Source organism: Cricetulus griseus, chromosome 4 (assembly GCF_003668045.3).
Source record: "Cricetulus griseus strain 17A/GY chromosome 4, alternate assembly CriGri-PICRH-1.0, whole genome shotgun sequence".
In the NCBI taxonomy this organism is placed as follows: Eukaryota; Metazoa; Chordata; class Mammalia; order Rodentia; family Cricetidae; genus Cricetulus; species Cricetulus griseus.
The window spans coordinates 32,717,456-32,740,480 of NC_048597.1; the positions used below are offsets into that span (position 1 = coordinate 32,717,456).

At 40.3% G+C, this 23,025-nt stretch overlaps 1 protein-coding gene across 1 annotated transcript in view; it reads left to right on the forward strand.

Moving 5' to 3' along the window:
* LOC113830699 (ephrin type-A receptor 6) overlaps window positions 1-23,025 on the forward strand; it is an 818,688-nt gene that overhangs the window by 659,106 nt on the left and 136,557 nt on the right. Inside the window, exon 12 of the mRNA XM_035444430.1 lies at window positions 5,236-5,361. Within this exon, the coding sequence (XP_035300321.1) occupies window positions 5,236-5,361 (126 nt within the window). The remainder of the gene's footprint in view (window positions 1-5,235; window positions 5,362-23,025) is intronic.

The window sequence follows — 23,025 nt, forward strand, 5'->3', positions numbered from 1 at the left end:
TTATTCATTCATAATTTCCCATATTTTTCCATTCCTTTGTTTATTTTATGTATATGAAATACAATTAATATTTTACAATATCTTGACTTTAGCAACTTAAATTCATTAACATTGGTCATAATTTTTAAATGTTTTATTTATTCCTTTCTCATACAATACATCACTACCATAATTTCCCCTTCCTCTACCCCCGCCACATACACAACTGTTCTCTTCCTCAGAACCACTCCTCCTTTGTATCCTCTCAGAAAAGAGCAGCCTTCCCAAGGACATTAACCAAACATAACATAACAAGATGCAATAAAACTAGGCACAAGCTCTCATATCAGGGATGAACTAGGCAACTCAGTAGGAAGAAAACGGTCTCAGGGACAGGCAAAAGAGCCAGAGCCACCCCTGTTCCCACAGTTAGGAGTCCCACAAGAGCACTAAGCTAAGAACTATAACAAATATTTTATAGGTCAGTCCCATGCAGCTTCTGTGGTTGCCAATTCAGTTTCTGTGAGGCCCTCTGAGCCCTGCTTAGTTAATTCTCTGTAGGCTGTGTTCTCATGGTATCCTCAACCCCTCTGACTCCTACAATCCTTCTTCCCCGCTTCTGTGAGTTTCCTGAGCTCTAACTAATGTTTGGCTCTGGGTCTCTGTATCTGCTCCCATCAGCTGCTGGAGGAAGTCTCTCTGATGATAGTTAGGATAGGCTCCAACATATGAGTATAGCAGAGTATCATTAGGAATTATTTCATTGACATTTTTTTTGGTCAGTTGTGTTTGGTTCTACTCTAAGTTTCTTAGTCATCCAGCTTCTAGTTCCTGGCCATCCAGGCAGAGGCAGGCATGGGTTCCCTCTCCAGGTGTGGACCTCAAGTTGGATCAGTTATTGTTTGGCCACTCCCACAATTTCTGTATCACCATTGCCCCAGTGTATCTTGCAGGCAGGGACAGGTCAAAGGTTTTGTGCCTGGGTTGTTGTCCCAGTCCCATCACTGGAAGCATTGCCTGGTTACAGAAGATGGCCAGTTCAGGCTCCATATCTTCCATTATTTGGAGTTCAAGCTAGGATCACCCAGACCCAGAAACACAAACGTAGTATTTACTCACTCGTAAGTGGGTATTAGCCGTTAAGTAAAGAATAATCATGCTACAATCCACAAACCCAGAGAGGCTAAGTAACAAGAAAGGCTTTATGGGTGTTGAATGGATCTCTTTGGGAAGGAGAAATTTTCCATATTTCAGGTCTAACTTAAAATCACCTCCTTTCCAAGAAAATAATTTGGGCTAGAAAGCAATTGGGCAGATGAGTTCTCTAGGTCATACGAAGTTTCTTGCTTAAGGAGGAATATGACACTTCTATTTGTTTTGTTCTTATATCTACTTACTCATCTTATATTTATTGAAAAAGTCCTCTGCATGTCTTCTGATCACAGTTACAAGAGACCAAACTGTCAGGTCTAATTTAGGGACTATATTTTTGAGATTTCATGGGTGTAGCTCCCCTGTCATATATAGAATACATTCTCTGACAACAGACATCTTAGTCCTCTGACTTTTACAATCTTTCTGCCCCATCTTCTGCAATAATCATAGTTTTCTACAGTATATTTTTCAGTGGGCATTATTAGTATATGGAGACAGGGTTTTCCTTTTGGTGGCAGTACATTATATATTGCCAGGCCCCCAACCCTCTGTCTATTAAGCACCAATAATGACTTCCCCATCCTAATTTATGATGTCCTAACTGTGCAGGTGACCCTAAACTTGAGATTCACTGTTCTAATGAAAGACCCAAGATACTAACAAGCCAGAAATGCAAGTATTCATGTTATAAATATTTAATAAATACTTACTCCACTGAGTATAACCAGAATTGAAACACTCAAAGAAATTGACAACTGTCCTGCTATAGATTTTAGACATTACAACTTTAGATATCAAATAAATTATTAATACGTTTCACAATTAAAAAATAAAAGTCAAGAGCATTAGCAACTGGAGCACTTGACTGAACCTTTTAAAATCATTTCATACGAAATCTCTGTTAGTTACTTCTGTTGTGGCTGTGAAAAACAGCCCAGGAAAAGAAATTAAAGACAGGAATGATTTATTTGAACTCAAAGATTTCAGCCTAGTTCCATGTGGTCAGACAGAATGTCCTGTTACTGGAGCATATGGTAGATGCTGTTCTTTATCCCTTGGTGTGTAAGAAACAGAGAGAGACAGCAAAGGTCCAAGGATAAGATACCCCAAAGCCCTGTTCCAAGCAATCTCATTCCTCCAGTTAAGTGACACCTGCTAATGTTTCTAGAAAGTTCCCTAACAACTCCACAAGCGAGGAAACATTCTAGTGAAAACAAACACCTGTGGGGGACATTTTGTATCCAATCTATAAAAAGTCCTATAATTTGATTCCCCATGAATGAAGAGAAATGATAAGGTGTGATTATCACATAATGCCTGATTTCAGCTGAATATGTATCAATGAACATCACTCATACGGGGTTTTATTAGCTTTTAAATAAAGTGACAATTTTTTAAGAAACAGACACTACAATAAATGAAAGACCTTTTTAACCATGCTAAAGAAACATAGAGAAAGCCATCATGAAAGGTGCATTAAGTTTAGGAAAATGAAAGTTGCTATTAGATATGACAGCTGTCACAACAGCACACAGTAATAAATGTAATTGTAGCAATAAAGTAGTATTTGTATTTAGTTCTTTTCAAGGAGTTAACATAATGAGCATCTTGTCTAAATTGGTAGCTTTTATGGCGTTGTCAAAAAATAGTAAAAGCAAGACAACATCTTGAAATGTGCAGCGTATTTGCCTTACTCAGAATTTCTGGATATCTTACCCTGGATAGATTTGTTTGGAGCTGTTTCCATGGTCATTTCATTTATATCCTTTAGTCATTGTTCTGTGTGATTAGGCTATTCTTTTTCTTGAGATCTATCATACTTGAACCAATCTTTCTATTATTTGGCTTTAATAAATCCATTGTTGGCTAAAATTGTACAGTTTTAGCTTTCACACCACATAGTAAAATCTGTATTTCTTACAATTATTTTTCCTATTATAACAATATCATTTGTATGACTTTAAATAACAATGCTGTTTGCCTATATAAGCTAACATCCATCTGGCCATCATTAGTGACTAGTGTTTTCCAGAAAATGATGAAGCACTGAAATACAGAAAATGCATTCTTGGGGAGAACTAATACCCAGGAGCTATTTGTGAGCAATGATGAATATTCTATGCAGTCACAAAAATGTTTTTCACTCTTCTTTGAAGTTTTGACAGAGTTTCTCTGGTGACTTCTGGATACTTGTGACACATGTCTCAGTGTTGAAAGTATTTCAGCTCCGCTATTAGTTTCTACCCAAGTACAGAGATGCTTCCAACTTTATCCCACTTTTGGCAGAGATTTTTGTATTGAAAAACAGTATATTAGTTCCTACTTGTCTTATTGATGTGACCAAATATCTGAGAGGAAACAAGGAAAGACACGTTTATTTTGGCTTACAATTTGAAGAGATACAGTCCTTCACAGTTGATGAAGGCACAGCTGTAGTGGTGTAAGCTGATCACAGCTCCTGCAGAGTAGATAGGAACTGGGGCCAAACCTCAAAATCTCAAGCCTCTCATAGTGACCACTTCCATATTTAAATTGTTCACAGTCTTCTAAAACACCACTAACTTGCTGGTGACTTGTTTTTAAGGACACAAGCCAATAGAGGAAATTTTATGCTCAAGCAACAAGACAGACTAAAGTCTCTTAACAAACACAGCACTTGCTAACCCTGAGCATGGGATGAATCTCACTCTAGGACACACCATGCACAGTTCCTTCCCCTGGTGGTCTCTTTAGAGGCCTAAATGAGATGCATGTCCTCAGTGAAATGTGGATTTCTGAACAATTAGAATTTCTCTTTAGATTGACCATCTGGATCACCACATTCAGTCATTCACTAATATTGGGTATATGATAAATTTTCTTCAGAGTTAATCTTCCAGTCATTTAGACACTGATATTCTTTTTTTTTTGGTTTTTCAAGACAGGGTTTCCCTGTGTAGCTTTGGAACCTGTCCTGGAACTAGATCTTGTAGACGAGCCTGATCTCGAATTCACAGGGATCCACCTGCCTCTGCCTCCCAAGTGCTGGGATTACAGGCATGAGCCACCACCACCCAGCATTAGACACTAATATTTAAGGTTTCTCTTTTAGAATTCAATATTTCCAACTCATATACAAAGGATAGCAACCTCTCAAATAAGGGTTGGTACATTGTTTATTTTCATTGCACAGTGGAGTTTGTTCTTATAGTCGGTCAATTCTGTGACATCACTTCCTATCTCCAGATCTCAGTTTGTTAGCATAGGTCTTTGATAAAAGTTCTTTTCTACTCCAATATCCACAGGGCACTGTAATTCATTTGGGGATGTGATGGATAATTTGTCAAACATTTTAATGTTGTGTATGTTTATTGTTTTATATATATGTATGTATTTCAAAACAAGCATAAATATAAAATGTTATATTCACAGAGGGCACTGGTATTGATATTTCAGGAGTAAAGCACTATTCTTTTTGGTGCAAGATGGTTTCAGAGCCCATTGGGACAGTTTCCTGTACCTTTATCATTTATGTGGGTGTGGATAATGCAAATGATATAAGTGACATGCTTTCATGCCTGTCTCATCATTTCATGGCCTGACTCTTGGAACTAAATGAAGATTTCAAAATCTTGAGCTGAGTGCAGTAGTGCATAACTTATAATACCAGTGTTGGAGAGACAGGGGCAAGTGGGTTTCTATGAATTTGAAGCCAACCTGATCTACATAGAGAGCTCCAGGCCAGCCAAGGTTGCATAGGAAGATCCTGTCTCAGAGACAGAGGGTAGAGAGGGAGAGGGAGAAGCAGAAGGAGAGGGAGAGGGAGAGAGAGAAAGAGAGAGAGAGAGAGAGAGAGAGAGAGAGAGAGAGAGAGAGAGATTTTATTATAGCATCCTGCTGCTTCTAAATCTTTTGTTGTAACTAGCTAAGTGGGGCTTTCTTCAAAAAATAATAGAATAATCTTATAAATTTATGAGAAAACCTATATCCCAATCCTTTAATTTTGTAACTTTCTTGTGAGTTTTATTGCCATTATTGCTCACAGGTTTAATTGCATGTTAATGATCACTAACTTTTCCATGAATAAGCCTTTGATTAACATCAATTTTTATTTCTTCCAAGGATCCTTCCCAGCGATTGGGGTGGAAGCCTTCTGCCCCAGCTTCCTGAGAGCTGGGTTTTTAAACAGCATCCAGGCCCCACATCCAGTGACAGCGGGAGGATCTCTGCCCCCCAGGATTCCTGCTGGTAGGTATCCCAGGTACATTTCTCCACCACCCACCACCATAGAAAGCAATACAACTCCTCTCACAGGTGATAGAGAAATAATACAAAAATGAATACTTCTAAAAGACATTGAGAAGAAATGCAAGTGACTTTATAATGCAGGAATTTTACCTATAGTATCTAGTGCTGTGAAAATAGGATCAAAATAGGGTAAAAGGATTTGTGTACCAAGCACCCACTTACCGTAGAGTTTACATAAGCAAGAATTAGAGTGAACTTGCCACTTGCCACTTGGTTCACAAAAGAGAATTGAAAACTAAGGATGTTGACAGAGTAATTGGATAAGTCTATAGAGATTTAATTAAAGTTTCATTTTACTGAAGGAAAATGATTTGAAGAAAAGCCAGAATCCGAAAAATTTGATAGAAAATTAAGTTTCAGTCCTCTCTAAAAATAGTAATCTGACCAAAATTATGAAATAAGATATAGCATATATCACATTCTGAACTGCAATTTCAGAATTTAGTGAAAATTTTTATGAGTTATTTGTGTCATCACTAATCAAAAATCCTTTCTTCCTGTCATTCAATGAAGTTTAGGCCTGTCATCTTCTACTATATCCAAATGATGCAGACCTCCCTTGCACTTTGTTTGAATGTTGACTTAATGTTTTAAATCAAAATTGTTGTGTATTTATCGTAACTAATAGTAATGGTATAAGTTATACTAATGCTGTAAGTATATCCAAGAACACTGGCCTACCTTCAGTTGGAAAGGGAATTTTAATTTCTTAAAAGTCCCAATATGTATATTTGTTTGCTTATCTTTTCTTTTTTCCTTTTTCCTTTTCTTTCTTTCTTTCTTTTTCTTTTTCTTTCCTTTTTTTTTTTGAGACAGGGTTTCTCTGTATTGCTTTGGAGGTTGTTCTGGAATTCTGGAACTCCCTCTGTAGACCAGGCTGACCTCAAACTCACAGAGATCCGCCTGCCTCTCTGCCTCCCGAGTGCTGGGATTAAATAAATATGCTTTGTTGTCATTTTCTTCATTGTTGCCATGTGGTGCTGGCTGTGCCTAGAGACTTTATGGATGACAGTACTATTGATAAAAGTGGGAACCAAATGGTGTAAGTGAAAAGATGAGCAATTTTAATGCTGGTGAAGCTCTACCCCTTTTATGTCCTGAGAAACAGAGAGGTGAGAATGACATGGGGAATTTTTACTGTTGCTGCCCAAAATAAGGGAAAAAACTTACATCAACTAAGCTTTAGTTTATATAATTAATATCTCACGGATTAGAATTGAATAGATAAACACAATTGGCAGTTTAGTGGTTCAGTCCTTAACATTAGTGAAAATCTGGTGAATTTAGATCTATCTGACAGAAATGACATTATGAAGTTTAACAGTGATTTGAATTATTCAGCATTACTAGCAAAAAATTTGAAATAGCCCTTGTCATTTAGCCACTGGGAATGACAGAAGGAAGATGATCTTTCTACAACGCAAACACAAAAAACTCCCTTCCGGAGAAGGATCTGAGAGAGAGCCCCAGCACTCCAATCTTCTAGGCTTTAAGCCAAATTTGCCTCCAGCTTTCAGAGGAGAAAAAACTCCATTCCATTTTCATGACTTCCATACAAATCAGGTGAAACAAAATTGCTGCATGAAACATTTATAGATCTCAACTTGCTCCTGTTCCTTCACACTGAAATGAACTCAGCTCACTTTTCCTGACTCCATAGTCCTCTCATGTAGGATTGTACATTTTTTTACCTTACGGCAAAGACTGCCGCATCTTCAAGGGTGATTTGTATTTTCTCTCCCTCCACTCTAGGTAATTTCCCTCATAATATTGTGTTAAGAGGAATACTGCAGTCATCATGAGAAGTTTCTCTTGTTTCATATATTAAATACCCTGAAGTATTCCCTTGTCAAGTAATATCATCAGGGATGTCCCTTCAGGCTTAGGATATCAAACCAAGGACAGGAAGCAATGTTTCTTTTCCATAACTACCAGGACACTCCCGAACCAGCTGAAGGATAATGCCTGCTGAGTGTCTACTAATTGATTATGTGCCACCAATCTTGTCATTCTCTCAAGATATCTCCCATGTCATTGGAGAAGTATCTTCTAGGGCTGATGCTAATTTGGTTCCCGTTAATCAAATTTAAATGAGATATGCGGCTAAAGGATTTTATTGATCCTTTGTTTTTCATCACATCCTGCTATTCAAAAACCAGTATTTCTACAATGGCATTTACTTCTAACACATACTTCAACCTTAGGACAATCACTGGGTCATGAGACCCAGAAAATAGACAAGCTTGTCAGCATTCATGTAACAACTGTCAATCATTCATGAATTTCTTATTTCTAGAAAGGTCATTTCAAAGGGTTATTTTACTGAGTCTAGGATAGAGAAAAACATTAGGATATATTGGTCTGTGCTCAATAACATGCAGGAGTAAGTGGGACTTTGGAAAACAAAATGAGCATTGGAAATCTCCCTAGTACTTCCTCTGTGGTTCATCTTAGAAACAGATGCTGCTCCAGAGCATCTCAGTTTGGCTGTCTATACCATGAGAATGACTCTTCTTTTTGTTTGCCTTTAGGTGTCTCTTCATTGTGTGACATGTGTGAGGGTCCAAGGAAATGGCCAATTTGTTTGAATTTTCAAACAGTATAAATGTGAACACAGGGAGATTCCAAAACCAGGTGTGCAGTTTCTAGGTATAAAACTAATAATTTGTAATACCACTTGTTTATTTTCATAGAAATTGATTTCAATCATTCTTAAATTCGAAGATCCCAACCTTTCTATATATTCATCCCTTCCCCTTGGCTAGCCATGCTAACAAACAGGTTTACAATCCCACTTTGTATAAGTCGCTAACATTCCGAATGCACCACTTTCACTACAAAAGACACACAGTCCTGAATAAATATTAAAATTTCTCCACAGCCTATTTAACAGTTATCATGATTTTCCTTTCTCTGCTTCATGCGACATACTATCTGATATGGAGTTATGGAAATAAACAATGTATTACTCTATCTAAAAGAATTTGGAAGTATACAGCTTAGGTGTTCAAATTAGACTAGATAAGTTTGAAGCTCCAGGAAGTTTCCTCCCTGGTGATAATGATGTTGTTAGTTCTGGGCCTGTACAGAGGATGCAAGAAAGAAATGACACAATGCTTATGACTACATGGCAGGTTTTAATGGAGTAAACAATATGTTAAGGAAATTTAACATTTTGTTTGAACTCAGCACCACGGGAAGTCAACAGTGGAAAAGAATACATTAAATGTTAAACGTTATCAAACAGCAGTTCAGAAAAATTAAATTAAATCATTTGGTTCCTTCTTATCTTCAGGCATGCTAAGTGAGGTGGACAATGACTTTTGCTTGAAACATTTCAAAGCCAGTCACTTATAGCAAACCAACATCTACTGGAAATAGTTCTCCTGATGATGACAATGGTGAAATTAATTTTCCCAAGAACATACATAATAAAATATCATTGTACTTAGTATAAATACTTACAGGATACACTTGATAAGTAGGAAATCTTCAGGGTGAAAAACTTCCTTTATTCAGTTGAAGTGTATATCTGCTGTATATTTTGCAATTGCAAATACTGCCAATTACCTGGATGAATTATGGATAAGAGTGTCCATGTGCCTGTTTAAATCAAGAGCTTCAGGGAACTGTAAAAGATGAAAAGTATGAGAAGCTCCAAATAAGCCACTCAAATGTATGATAGTAAAAAGACACCCCTTCCCATTCAGTACTAAGTTCCAGTCTCTTCCTTTCTTGCTATCTGCCTGATGTAAACCCTCTGCCGACTTCAGTCCCTAATCAGGAGGTGTTTGTCACTCTTTTCTAAAGAACTCACCTCTAAAGGTTTCACAGCTGCAGGCTCTAGAATTAAAGTCAGAAGAATGGTATCTAGGAAGAAGGGTAGCAAAGCTGCTGACTCAGGCATATCCAGGCAGGCCACCATGATGACTGCTACCCCGGGTGAGAGAAGCATTGAGAGACAGACAGAATGGCAGTATACCCAGCCTGCCAAAGCACAAGGAAGTCAACATGTGAGTTTAATGCTGATTCTTTAAAAGAAAACGTCCCCTTTCAAATACTTGCAACATAGGTACTGCTAGGTCAAATATGTGCAGCATTGGTAGTGCTAGGCTTGAGGGCTATTGTGTTTGTTTGTTTGTTTGTTTTTTGAGACATGGTTTCTCTGTATAGCTTTGGATCCTGTCCTGGAACTTACTCTGTAGACCAGGGTGGCCTCGAACTCAGAGATCCACCTTCTTTTGCCTCACAAGTGCTAGGATTAAAGGTGTGTGACACCAACACCCAGCTTTGAGTGTTAGTTTTTTTTAACACCCATTTAGGATGTGTTTTACCAACAATCAAAAGCAAGGTCGTATTCAGTCAGCTTGCTTAGTGTTCAAATTCAATGGGCTTAAAAGAGCAAGTTCATGTTTTGGTTCTTGGATTTACCTAAGGAAAAACACTTCAAAAGTAGGGACATGATTCAAAATTAATGAAGACAAGTTCAAAATATCGTTTGGAGGCCTTGTGGAGCCGGCCGGCTGGCCCAGCTCCCCTCCCCGGCTCTGCGGGGCGGCCATGCTGCCCTGATGAGGCCGGGAGGGGAGGGCTGAACCAGCAGATGGCGGGGCGACCATGCTGAACTTCTGCGCTGCCCCCAACTGCACACGAAAAAGCACGCAGTCCGACCTGGCCTTCTTCAGGTTCCCTCGGGACCCGGCCAGATGCCAGAAGTGGGTTGAAAATTGTAGGAGGGCAGACTTAGAAGATAAAACACCTGATCAACTAAATAAGCATTATCGATTATGTGCCAAACACTTTGAGACCTCTACGATTTGTAGAACTATACATTTTGCAGAGGCATCAGAAAACTAAAGAATGGTTGGGTTATTTTATTTCTCAATATTAATTGAAGCAGATACTTGTGAAGTCATTGGGAGAGTCCTTATCGAACAGTTCTTCGAGATAATGCAATACCAACAATATTTGATCTCACCAGTCATTTGAACAATCCACATAGCAGACACAGAAAACGAATAAAAGAATCGAGTGAAGATGAAATCAGGACACTGAAACAGAAAAAAATTGAGGAAACTTGTGAACAAGAAACTAACAGCAGTGCTCAGAACCCCAGTGCAGAAGCGGGGAGCCAGCAGGATGGGAATGTGTTACCTTTAACCCTTGAAGAGAAGGAGAACAAAGAGTACCTCAAGTCATTATTTGAGATTCTGATCCTCATGGGAAAGCAGAACATACTCTTGGATGGGCACGAGGCCGACGAGATCCCAGAAGGCCTCTTTGCTCCGGATAACTTTCAGGCGCTTCTTGGAGTGCCGAATCAATTCTGGAGAAGAGGTCCTGCGGAAGCGCTTTGAAACCACAGCGGTGAACACCTTATTCTCCTCTAAAGCTCAGCAGAGACAGATGCTGGAGATCTTTGAGAGCTGCATTCAGGAGGAGACGCTCAGGGAAGTGAGAGACTCGCACTTTTTTTCCATCATCACAGACGACGTGGTGAACATAGCAGGAGAAGAGACCTGCCCGTGCTGGTGAGGTTTGTCAATGAAGCTCATAACCTGAGAGAGCAGTTTGTGGGCTTCCTGCCATATGAAGCTGATGCAGAGATTTTGGCTGTGAAATTTCACACTACAATAACTGAGAAATGGGCATTGAATATGGAGTATTGTCGTGGTCAGGCTTACAGTGTGTCTAGTGGCTTTTCTTCCAAAATGAAAGTTGTTGCTTCAAGACTTTTAGAAAAATACGCCCAGGCTGTCTACACACTCTACTCTTCCTGTGCCTTAAATGCGTGGTTGGCAAAGTCTGTCCCTGTGATAGGGGTATCCGTGGCTTTGGGAACAATTGAGGAAGTCTGTTCTTTTTTCCACCAATCACCACAGCTGCTTTTAGAACTTGGCAATGTAATTTCTGTTCTTTTTCACAACAGTGAAGAGCGGGGTAAGGAACTGAAGGAAATCTGCCATTCCCAGTGGACAGGCAGGCATGACGCCTTTGAAGTCTTAGTGGATCTCCTACAAGCACTTGTGTTGTGTTTAGATGGTATAAATAGCGACACAAATACTAGGTGGAATAACTGTATAGCTGGACGAGCATTTGTACTCTGTAGTGTAGTGACTGATTTTGATTTCATTGTTACCATTGTTGTTCTTAAAAATGTGTTATCTTTTACAAGGGCCTTTGGGAAGAATCTTCAGGGGCAAACTTCTGATGTCTTCTTTGTAGCCAGTAGCTTGACTGCAGTACTGCACTCACTTAATGAAGTGATGGAAAATATTGAAGTTTATCATGAGTTTTGGTTTGAGGAAGCCACAAATTTAGCAACCAAACTTGACATTCAAATGAAACTCCCAGGGAAATTCGGGAGGGCACAGCAAGGTAACCTGGAATCTCCGCTAACCTCAGTGTTCCTACAGTGGAGTTCATTATTCAGGAACTTAAAGATATATTTTCTGAACAGCACCTCAAAGCTCTGAAATGCCTATCTCTGGTACCCTCAGTGATGGGGCAGCTTAAATTCAACACATCAGAAGAGCACCATGCTGACATGTACAGAAGTGACCTGCCCAATCCTGACACAGTCTCAGCTGAGTTTCACTGTTGGAGAATCAAGTGGAAACATAGAGGGAAAGATATTGAGCTCCCATCCACCATTTATGAAGCCCTCCCTCTTCCTGACATCAAGTTTTTCCCCAATGTATATGCCTTGCTGAAGGTCCTGTGTATTCTTCCTGTGATGAAAGTTGAGAATGAGCACTATGAAAATGGACGAAAACATCTCAAGGCATATTTGTGGAACACTTTGACAGACCAGAGGTCAAGTAATTTGGACTTGCTTAACATGAATTTTGATATAAAACATGATCTGGATTTAATGGTGGACACATCCATCAAACTCTATACAAATAAACCAGAGCTTCCTACAAATAACTCAGAAACCATTGAAAATACCAAAAATGTTTTAAAAATGGCTGTTTTCTGTTGGCTGTTTGGAAGAAAAGCTGTAAGGTATGGTAGGCCAATTAATCAGTGCGTACCTTGCCGATAGACGTCCAGTTGAATGCATATTTGCCTATTGGTATCCACGTATTTAAATGCCCTCGGTTTGAACTCTCATGCTTTCAGTACCTTTCTGTTCTTCCAGAAGTTGGCATTGGGAGTGCCAAAATGCCTCCCTGCTAGAGGCACTCTAGAATTGTTTTAGTTAAAGTCATTTTAGATGTAACATTATCATTGTGAAACTAGTTGTCAGCTGTTGGGTTATCAGGTCTTTGAAAAATGAATTTTGTGAGAGATACATTTTATAATGTGTTATGATAAAGTACACCATTGACTTTTGACTTGTAGGAGTTATAGGTGTTTAAAATTTGTGGTAGCAGCACTTGGAAGGCTGAGGCATGAGGATCACGGGTTTTAGGCCAGCCTGGGCTACATAGTGAGACCCTGTCTCAAAAAGACAAGGGCTGGGGTATAGCTTAGTGGAGCACTTGCCTAGCGTGTGCAAGCTCATGCCTCAGTACTGCAAAAGCAAAACAACAACAAAATCTTGATGGACGAACAGTCACAGGAATTACAAGAGAAGGTTATGAGCTCAGCAAGCAGGTTTCAGCATAGTTCTGTCCGGATGGAAGGACCTCAAAGGACAAGTGAATGGCAGAGCCAGAAACTGTTGCTCCCCGTTTGGTTGTTGCTGTCTATGTCCCTTGTTGAACCCACATTTTCATAGGCTTCTTCACAGATAGATTCACTTGTGCTCCACGGTGAAGACAGAAGCAAAGGCCATCCATACAGGCAACTGACTTGTCTGTGTTCTTCTGTCTTTTTACATGATTATGTCTACTGCCTTGTCTTGAGCTATAAGCAAAATCTACAAAAATAAATGTTTTGTGGTTTGTCTAAAAAAAAATACAGAAAATATTGCTGTTATTTTTTGGTGAATACAATCAATTTTGTACAGTTTAAAAAATATCATTCGGAATTTTTAAAAAGTCATAATAGGAACATACATTAAATTGAAGATGTTACCTAAAACCTGCAAACGTTAGGCTTGAGAAACTTTAATGCAGTTTATGAGATGAAAGAATGCCCTGGACAAGTCACATGACCCAATGGCACAGGACGTAGACTCAGATTCCTCACAGCTGTACTTTGGTTCCTTTTTGAGGGGGAGGGCACTGGAAAGTAAGACTCCTCTGTTGTAACGGAACAACTGAAAACACCGTGTGGTTCTTTATCCTCCATCCCCATGCCCAACATTGAAATTTAAAGGAAGGCTATAAACTCTCTTCCCCAAGAAGATGGGCACACATTCTGTAAGTTTCAGAGGGTCGCCCAACAGTCTGAAACTCAGAAAGGAAGCATGCATCCGCAGAACTACACGTTCAGCTTCCCTAGTTTTATGCTCGGGGTTAGAAGTAGGCATGGCCGCCATTGTATAGATGGATGGTACACTCAAAAGGGAAGAAATCGGCTGCACAGTGCATTTGACAGCAAACTCTTGAAAATGCTCTGAGGTTTTTCTTGTCTGCCAGAAAGACATGAAAAAATCTTAAAAGAGACTTTAAATAATCTCTCATCCATTTATGTGTGTCTATTCACAATCTTTAAAAAGCGTTAGCCTTTGACCTTGGCTAAGCCTTCTTATTAACATAAAAGCTTCTTTTTATCTTACTATCATTTGAATAAGTTTGAATCTTAAAAAGTATAAATCTTACATAGCTATTTAAAGTCTCACTAAAAATGTACCCAGCACCTAGAGATCTTGTTTATTATTCTAGATTATGCCATTTATTTTGGCTCTATTTAAAGACACACTCAATTCTTTTGAAGGATTTGTCAAAGAATCATTTTCTTCTTACAAAGAAAAATTCTAAACAGCCTTGCACCACTTGCTAATTTAGCTGAGTCTCCGTGTGAATCAGCATTTAATCTTGGCATCAGCTAAGGTTATTTTGTGGGTATGTTTTTTCCCTAATTAGGAACGCCAACGGGACCTGGCTGCTCTTGTACCTCTTCACCTCCAGAGAGCCATTCCTTCAGGGAAGAAGGCATGCCCTGTTGGACAGCTGGGCCACTTAAGAACATGAGTAACAGAGACACTAGCCCTGGAACAAATATGTCTCCATCGGCACTTGTTTCCTTTGTAGGGCAAAGCACAGTGGAAGCCTCACTTTGACACAATGTAGGCTTTTCACGGTTCCTTTCACAGGCAGCTTTCAGAGAGTACACTTAGCTAAACCGAACTTTGAGAAAGAAAGCTTAAACATCTTGTAAAACTTGCAGCAAAGATTTTGATTATAAATAGCAACTTCCCAGGGTGGGGAGATGGTAGTCCGTGATCTAATTATGTGTAATGCATTTAGCAATTGTCTTCTCATTAGAATTAAAAGTTCATCCTAAATAGCCTGTGTGGATGGTATTATAGGCAGGCATCTGAGTCTATTTGGCACCTGCCAGTGTCCCAGGGTCTTATTGAAAAACCCGGGTTCTTATTTCAAAGGCCATGAATTGGACAAGAAGCATGTGGCTAGAAATAGAAATACAGATTTTTTTAAAGGGAAGAAAGAAATACACTATACAGGATAAGAGTGAGCTAGGAAACTGAGGGAAGAGCATGCGCGACAAAAACTCTGTGCAGAAACTACAGAGCTCTTTATAGGTCACCCGCAGAGGATGCTAAACCCAGAAAGCAAACAATTAAAAATTAGGGGGTGCAACTAAACAGAGAGCTCCTAAAAGAGGAAATGCAAGAATGTTCAACATTCTTAGCCATCAGGGAATTGCAAACTAAAACTACCTTAAGATTTCATTCTACCCTAGTCAGATGGCTAACAACAATAAAACAAATGACAATTAATGATGATGTGGGTGTAGGAACATGGGAGCAAGGGACACTTATTCATTATTGGTGAGCATGCAACTAGTGCAGCCACTGTGGATATCAATGTAGAGGTTTTTCAAAAACCTAAAAGCTACCACATGATACAGCAATACTACTTCCAGGAATATGGCAAAGGGCTCTATATCCTAGTACAGATATGCTTTCATGTTCATTTCTCATTTTTGCTCAATGTAGTTACTTGTTTGTTTGTTTGTTTGTCTTTTACTCTTTGGGCACCCACCATCCAGCTCCCAAATAAATACACAGAGACTTATTCTTATTTATGAAAGCCCATCTTTAGGTTGGCTTGTTTCTAGCCAGATTTTCTAACTTGAATTGCCCCATTTCTCTTTAACTATGTTTTGCCTCTGCATTTTCTACCTTTCCTTATTCTATATATCTTTCTTCCCCTCTCAACATGTGGCTGGCTTAGCAGCAGGGTGGCTGGCCCCTGGCATCCTCCTCTCCTTTTCCTTTTCTCACTCCTCCCCTTTCTCTAGATGTCTCCTCCGATTTATTCTCTCTGTCCACCAGCCTGGCCTATTTCTCTCTCCTGCCTAGCTGTTGCCCATTTAGCTCTTTATTATACCAATTAGGTGTTTTAGGCAGGCAAAGTAACACAGCTTCACTGAGTTAAACAAAAGCAACATAAAAGAATGCAACATATCTTGGCACCATTATACAAATATTCCATAGCATAAACAACTGTAGCACCTTTTAAAATAACATTCCACAACAGCTCAAATGTATAATAGCCAGGAAAAGAAAATAACCTTCATATCTACCAATTGATGGATGGATAATGAAGTATGGTTCATATACACAATGGAATAGTTTTTAGCTGAAAAGAAATATGAAACTCATAGGTAAATGGATGGAGCTGGAAATAATCATTTGGAGTGAAGTAATCCAGATCCAGAATGGCAAATTCCATGTATTTTTTCTCTCATATGTGAATGCTAGCCTTGAATCTTTAGCTATATTCATTTAAACTAAAGTATTAATAGGTAGTTTAAAAAACTCATAAAAGATTATGGTTGTGGGAATTTCAGGGAAATAGAGACTACAGGTAGTATGAAGGGGGAAGATGAAATAACGGAACAGGAAGTGTCCAATTGGGTGTGGAAGGGAGGACAGGGTAGAAGGTGGAGTATGGAGAAAGAAAACTTAACACTGTATGTTCATTTCAATGTCGGTTTCTCCAGTCTCTGTTCTGCCATCCTAGGGTATACAGAATTTATAGAGCAGAATTTTGTTTTATTTTAAACTCACTGGTGATTTTCTTCTGATAGGGAATAATACAGAAAACTGGATAACTAAATATCATATCACTTATGGAGCCAAAAGACAGTTTGGAAGCCACAATATCTATATGACCACTGGGAAATGCAGAGTTATCTGCTAGCATTTTAGGGACTCTTAAAAGATTCAGGATGTGGCAATATCTCCAGTGCCTTCCCCAGAGGAGCTGGGGGGAAAAAGGTGTTTTTACATTGCTACTTTCAAAGGTTTTCAATATATGAATATAGCCCCTTAAAAGTGAAATTACAAGTGTGAAACTTTGTTTAAGTCCCATATGAGACTATGAGGGAAAGTACAAAGTACTTTTTAAAAAATGTATAATAGAGTCTTAAAATGATTATCAGAAACTTATCATAAATGATCATGGGCTGTGGGAGAGGAAAACTCTAAAGATTTCTCCAGCTGCTCTCCTTTCGACCTACTTGCTGTTCATATGGAACTAGTCTATATGATATGTTCTGTAGCCACAGATGGATATCTGTAATTACTTTCCAGAATGTTTCTATAGGAAGACATAAAGATTTATGGTGACATTTTAAATTTTTTTTATTAGTTCAAATTAGGAACAAGCTTGCTTCACATGTCAATCCCTTCTCCCTTTCCCACCCCTCCCCCCACCCCTTCCCTCTTCCCCCCACCTACCACCCATTCCATCCACCCTCCACTCCCCAGGCAGGTTAGGGCCCTCGACTGGGGTTCCCAAAAGTCCACCACATCATCCTGGGCCAGGCCTAGGCCCTCCCCCATGTGCCCAGGCTGAGAGTGCATCTTTTCACTTGGGATGGGCTCTCAAAGTTCCTTCTTACACCAGGGAAAAATACTAATCTACTATCAGGGGCCCCCCAGAGTATGGAGGCCTCCTCATTGACATCCATGTTCAAGGGTCTGGATCACTCCTGTACAGGCCTCCCAGACAACAGTCTGGGGTCCATGTGCTCCCCCTTGTTCAGGCCAGCTGTTTCTGTGGGCTTCACCAGCCTGGTACCGACCCCTTTGATCTTCACTCCTCCCTCTCTGCAACTAAGTTGCAGAGTTCAGTTCAGTGTATATCTGTGGGTGTCTGCCTCTGCTTCCATCAGCCACTGGATGAGGGCTCTAGAGTGGCATAAAAAGTAGTCATCAGTCTCATTATAGGGGAAGGGCATTTAGGTTATCCTCTCCACCATTGCCTGGATTGTCAGTTCATGTCATCCTTGTAGGTCTCTGGAAATCTCCCTAGTGCCAGATCTCTCCTCGGACCTATAATGGCTCCCTCTAATATGGTATCTCTCATCCTGCTCTCCTCTATTCTTCCCCCAACTCAATATTTCTGCTCCTCCATTTCCTCCTCTCCTCTCCTTTTCTCCTCCTCTGATTCTGGCAGCCCCCTCTCCCCTACCCTCATGCTCCCAATTAGTTTAGGAGTTCCTGCCCCTTCCTATTCCTGGGGTCCATGCATTTTCCCTTAGAGGCCTTCTTCTTTCCTAGATTCTTTGGTGAAGAGGATTGTAGGCTGGTAATCTTTTGCTCTATGTATAATATCCATATATGAGTGAGTACATACCATGTTTGTCTTTTTGTGACTGGGTTGCCTCCCTCTGAATGGTTTCTTCTAGTTCCATCCATTTGCCTGCGAATTTCAAGATTCCATTGCTTTTTTTCTGCTGAGTTTCTACAACTCCATTGTATAAATGTACCACATTTTCTCTATCCATTCTTCAGGAATCGGATCGAATGCCTCTGGCCTCCAGTGGAAGCTGCCCTCGCAGGCACATATCCCATAGACACACATGCACACTTTTCAAAATTAAATAGTAATTTTTAAATAAAATGTTCAGGATAAAAAGCGTATATGCGATTAAAAGTATGTAAGGCAGTCCACACATTCTACTGCTTATTTCCATTGTCTATGTGACATTTTTAGGCAAGAAGAATTCTTTTGCCTGTATGCTAATTTCTACTAGGAAGAACATTACTGCATAATACTGGGAGCTCCTTCATACAGATGGCGTGTCTCAGCTCTCAGAAAGACAGCAAAATGCAAGTTGGTTGAGGTTTTTGTTGTTTGATTGTTCGGTTGATTGTATCTTAGCTTCACACCATTTCCTCTTAAGTAAATCCAGACTAAGAACTGTTATTGTTCTAAAAAATGAAATCATTCTTCCTAATTTCTACACATTTCTATCATAGGATACGGTGTTTTATTCTTTAGCATGTCTGAAAGAGCATTGAGATCACCTCTCAATTTTGAAAATAGGAAAAAGGAGAAACATGGAACAACATTTACTTGGTCATTAATAATCAAGACTGTTGATACACATATGGAACTGTCAACAGAATCCAGAAGGCACAAACAGGATAGTGAGAAAAGAATAAGAAACTCTGATAGAAGCTGTTAGGATATCTAAGTTAAAAAATGAGAAACCTCTTGGTTTATTTAAAAAGGCACAAACCTATGCTATACAGTATTTCAGTGACCCTTCGAGTCTATCAGGAGAGCTCCTAAATATACTGTCCTCCGTCACTTTCAGTAAAACCCTTCTTGATTGTGAAAAACATGCCTTACCTTAGAATTCACTAGCAGTCAGTCAGAAGGTAATGGATAATGGAGATCAATGATTTCTCTGACTCATGCCATAACTGAGTGATTGCATATTTAGTGTTGAAAACTGGAGTCCTTTTTCTCACTGCTGTGACCACATAACTGACCAAAGCCACTTAAGAGGGGAAGGGAAGTTCATCCTCACCAACTATTCAGAGGATAAGACTTTGTATCCTGTGAGCAAATGCTCACATCTTGGTGGATCAGGAAACAGAAAGCAAAGTGCTTGGGAATAGATTTCTCACTCCTTCTGTTCTTTTTGCTCATCCCAGCACCTCACCTCAAGGGATGGTGCTGTCCACGTTTAAGTCAGGTCTTTGTGAAAACACCCTCAGCCACACACCTGAAAAATGCTTCAGTGATGACCTAAGGGTTTCTTAGTCGAACTAAGGTGACAATCAAAACTAACCATAACAATCCACTCCTTTTCAAATGGACACACTAGCACATCTCAATAAACTATAACATTCCACCTTAACTTCTATGTATTTATTGATCCAACGGGCATTCAGTCTAACTCTGAGACTCTCTTTAAATGCTGGTGAGGATGTGGGAAAGGGGGAATCCTTATACTGTTCTTGGGATTAAATTAGTCTAGACACTATGGAAATCAGTATAGATGTTCCTCAAAAACTAAAAATAGAAGTAGCCTCTGCCTGAAGTATACCACTTAAGGGTTTATACCCAAAGAATCTAAGGCAATTTACTACCAGCATGGCTGCACATCTCTGTTTATTGCAGGAGCTAAGTCATGAAACTATCCTAGATGTTTGTCAACAGATGAATGGAGAATGTGTGGTTCATATACACCGAAGTTTTCTTCAGACATAACCAAGAATGAAATCATGTCATATGCTAGAAAATGCATGCAATTGTAGATCAACAGAGTAAGCAAAATAAGTCAGATATAGAAAGAACAACACACATTTTTCTCTCATTTGTAGCTGTTAGAATTCTTTTTTATTTGAATATCCATGTTTATTGATGATCTATTTATGATAGCAATGAAATAGAACCAACATAGATATCTATCAACAGACGAGTGTGTAATGAAAGTGTGATAAAGATGCAAACTGCATACATAGTCAGCTGTAAAGTAAATCATGAAATTTGCAGAAAATGGGTGGACCTACAATGTATACTATTAAGTGAGGTCACTCAAAATGAGAAAGATAAAATGGATATATTGTCCTTCATGTGTAAATCCTAGACTATGGTATATGTATGTATGATTGTACATTAAAATTGTTAAGTGTATGTATAGTATTTTCAAATTAGAGCAAAAAGGGGTATATTCGGTGATGAGAAAATACTGAATGCAGGCAAAAGGATACATGAGACATGTAAGAGGGCCTTAAAATTCTTACAGATACATAAAGCCCTCTGTATGTGTGTGTGTGTGTGTGTGTGTATGTGTGTGTGTGTGTGTGTGTGTGTAATGAAAGAAGGGGACTACAAAAAAAGACAAGATTAGTGAGAGGAGGGAAAATAGGGAAAGGAATACGAACAGTGAATATGACCAAAGTACATATAACCATGAAAGAAATTGCCTGTACGAATTAAGACACTACACAATGAAAATATATTGATCAAAAATTAAATACAAAAACAGGCTACATGTTTCCAATATGGAATATTATTCTGAAAGACCCCGAAGGGATACTTTCGTAGAGGGAGACCCACACACCCAGGAACCAGCGAGGCCACGAACTGGATGTAAAAAACAAGAGGCTTTATTGGAGACGCGGGTACCCGGGGCGACTTAGCTTTTCTGAGGCCAAGCGCCCCGCGCCAAGGGAAAGGCGTCCTTATATAGGGAAAAAGGCGCAAGCTAGGAGCAGGGATTCTATTTGATGGTTCAAATGAGGCACAGAGCCATTCCAGATCAGCATATTCTCAAGGTCTGGTGTCTGGTACAACAGACTTGATTCCTCCCTCCGCGCCCAGGTGGCTGACCTTGGGGGCGGAGACCTTGGGACGGAGTGTTTCTCAACGGGGGGGGGGCGTGGGGGCGAGGGGTGCTCGGCCCCAGCCCCGGCGCGGTGCCAGGGCAGCCCCGCCTGGGTGAACCGGCTTGGGAGGGAAAACGGCAGCCGGGGGAAGTGGAGGCCGGCGGGGGCAGGATGAAGGTGAAGCAGGGCAGCTCTGCGGCAGCTAGCAGCTGCCGGACAATTATCGCCCCGCGCTGCACTCTCCAGCCCATCCCGGCTGCTCCAGAGAGAACACCCAGCATCAGCATAGGCGGGGGGGGGGACAGAGAGGCAGCGGGCCTTTCAATTCATATCTAAAGAATAAGTTATGGAAAAATTAATGAAGTTAAAATTATATTGAGAAGGACCAGCCGATGTCAAAAGAAAAATCCATGCACTCCCTCATGTGTGGAGCCTAGCCTACAAGTTATAAATGTATGTAAATAAAAAACTGCAGGTGTGGTTATAGCATAGAAAAGAGAACAAGGAAGTGTAATAAAAAGACAAAATGCTCACTAATTAGTTCACTATACAGAATACTTTGTGTAAGCTGTTTGAACACTTTCTCAGGGTGTATTACATTTTAAATGCCAAATAAATCTTTAAATGGAAGTGTCCACCGAGGGACTGCTCCCTTATTAGGAGACCTGGGTTTTATTTTTTTTCAAACTTTTTTATTTGAATTAGAAACAGGATTGTTTTACATAACAATTCCATTTCCCTTCTCCCACCCGTCCTCCCTTACCCACCCCCCCAACTAAAACCTTATCTGTCACATATCTTTTCTGCTCCTGTCCCGCGCGATAGCCTTGCCGGCAAGAACCACACAGGACATTCGGATCCTTCTGCAGTAAAGCTTTAATGCGTCTTGAGAGGAGAGCATAAGCTTACCAGAGCGGAGACCCCGAGCCAAGAATCCCGTCCCCTAATAAAGGCTGGCAGCCGCCGCCTGGGACGTGTCACCCTATGATTGGCTGCAGCTCATCAGGCCATATACGCCACGGAATAGGCAGAGATCAAGGAATGGAAAATTACCCAGCGCCTGCGCAATAATTTACATTCAGTGCCTGCAGGCGCCATCATTGTAATGGAGAATGCAGGGACGGCTCCCTACATCTCCCCCTTTTTTTATTAATTAATGATAAGGCTTTATTTTTTACAAGCAAATAGGTCACCTATATGTTGAGGGATAGAGGCAGAGGTTGTACCTTCCCAATCAAACATTAAGACTGTGTACAAGAGTAGCCATCAGGCTGTTAGCTTGACCCAAAGTGCTCTCGACCTGTCCTCTGCCATTTTTCTGGGAAAGGGAGACTAGGGCAGGCAACCCTTATGCAGGACAACATGCCTCCCAGAGAAGCCTGCATACTAGGCAACTCTCTGTGTGATGCCTTGCTCAACATCCCTCATGGGCTGCTCAAACCAGACACTCTACCCTGTGCAATGAGCCTAGGCTCCGGGAGTGCAAGAGCTGTCTGGCCGGCGGCCTATTGCTTAAGCATAGTTAGCCAAATATCAGTGGAAGCCCCTTGTTCCAAAGCTACAAGCGCTTGGGCGATAACCATCTTGTCTCTCTTAGTTTGAGCCCTGAGCCTACAGACCAATCCGCAGCAAACGGCTGCACCAAACAATCCCATCCCCACCCATTAAGCGATCTATGATGACAATCTCTCCGTCAAGGACAGGAGTTAATCTGGATAATAGTGGCTCTCAACTCCCGGGGAGAGGGTGGAGTTCCAACTTTTGAAGGTCCGAAGGGGCTCTTCGTGTGAGTCTTTCCGGGATCCACAGGGGATTCTCTTCATCCTGTGGAAAAACACATATAGCTCCCCTGGATCTTATGAGAATAGGATCCGGGCCTCTCCAAAGAC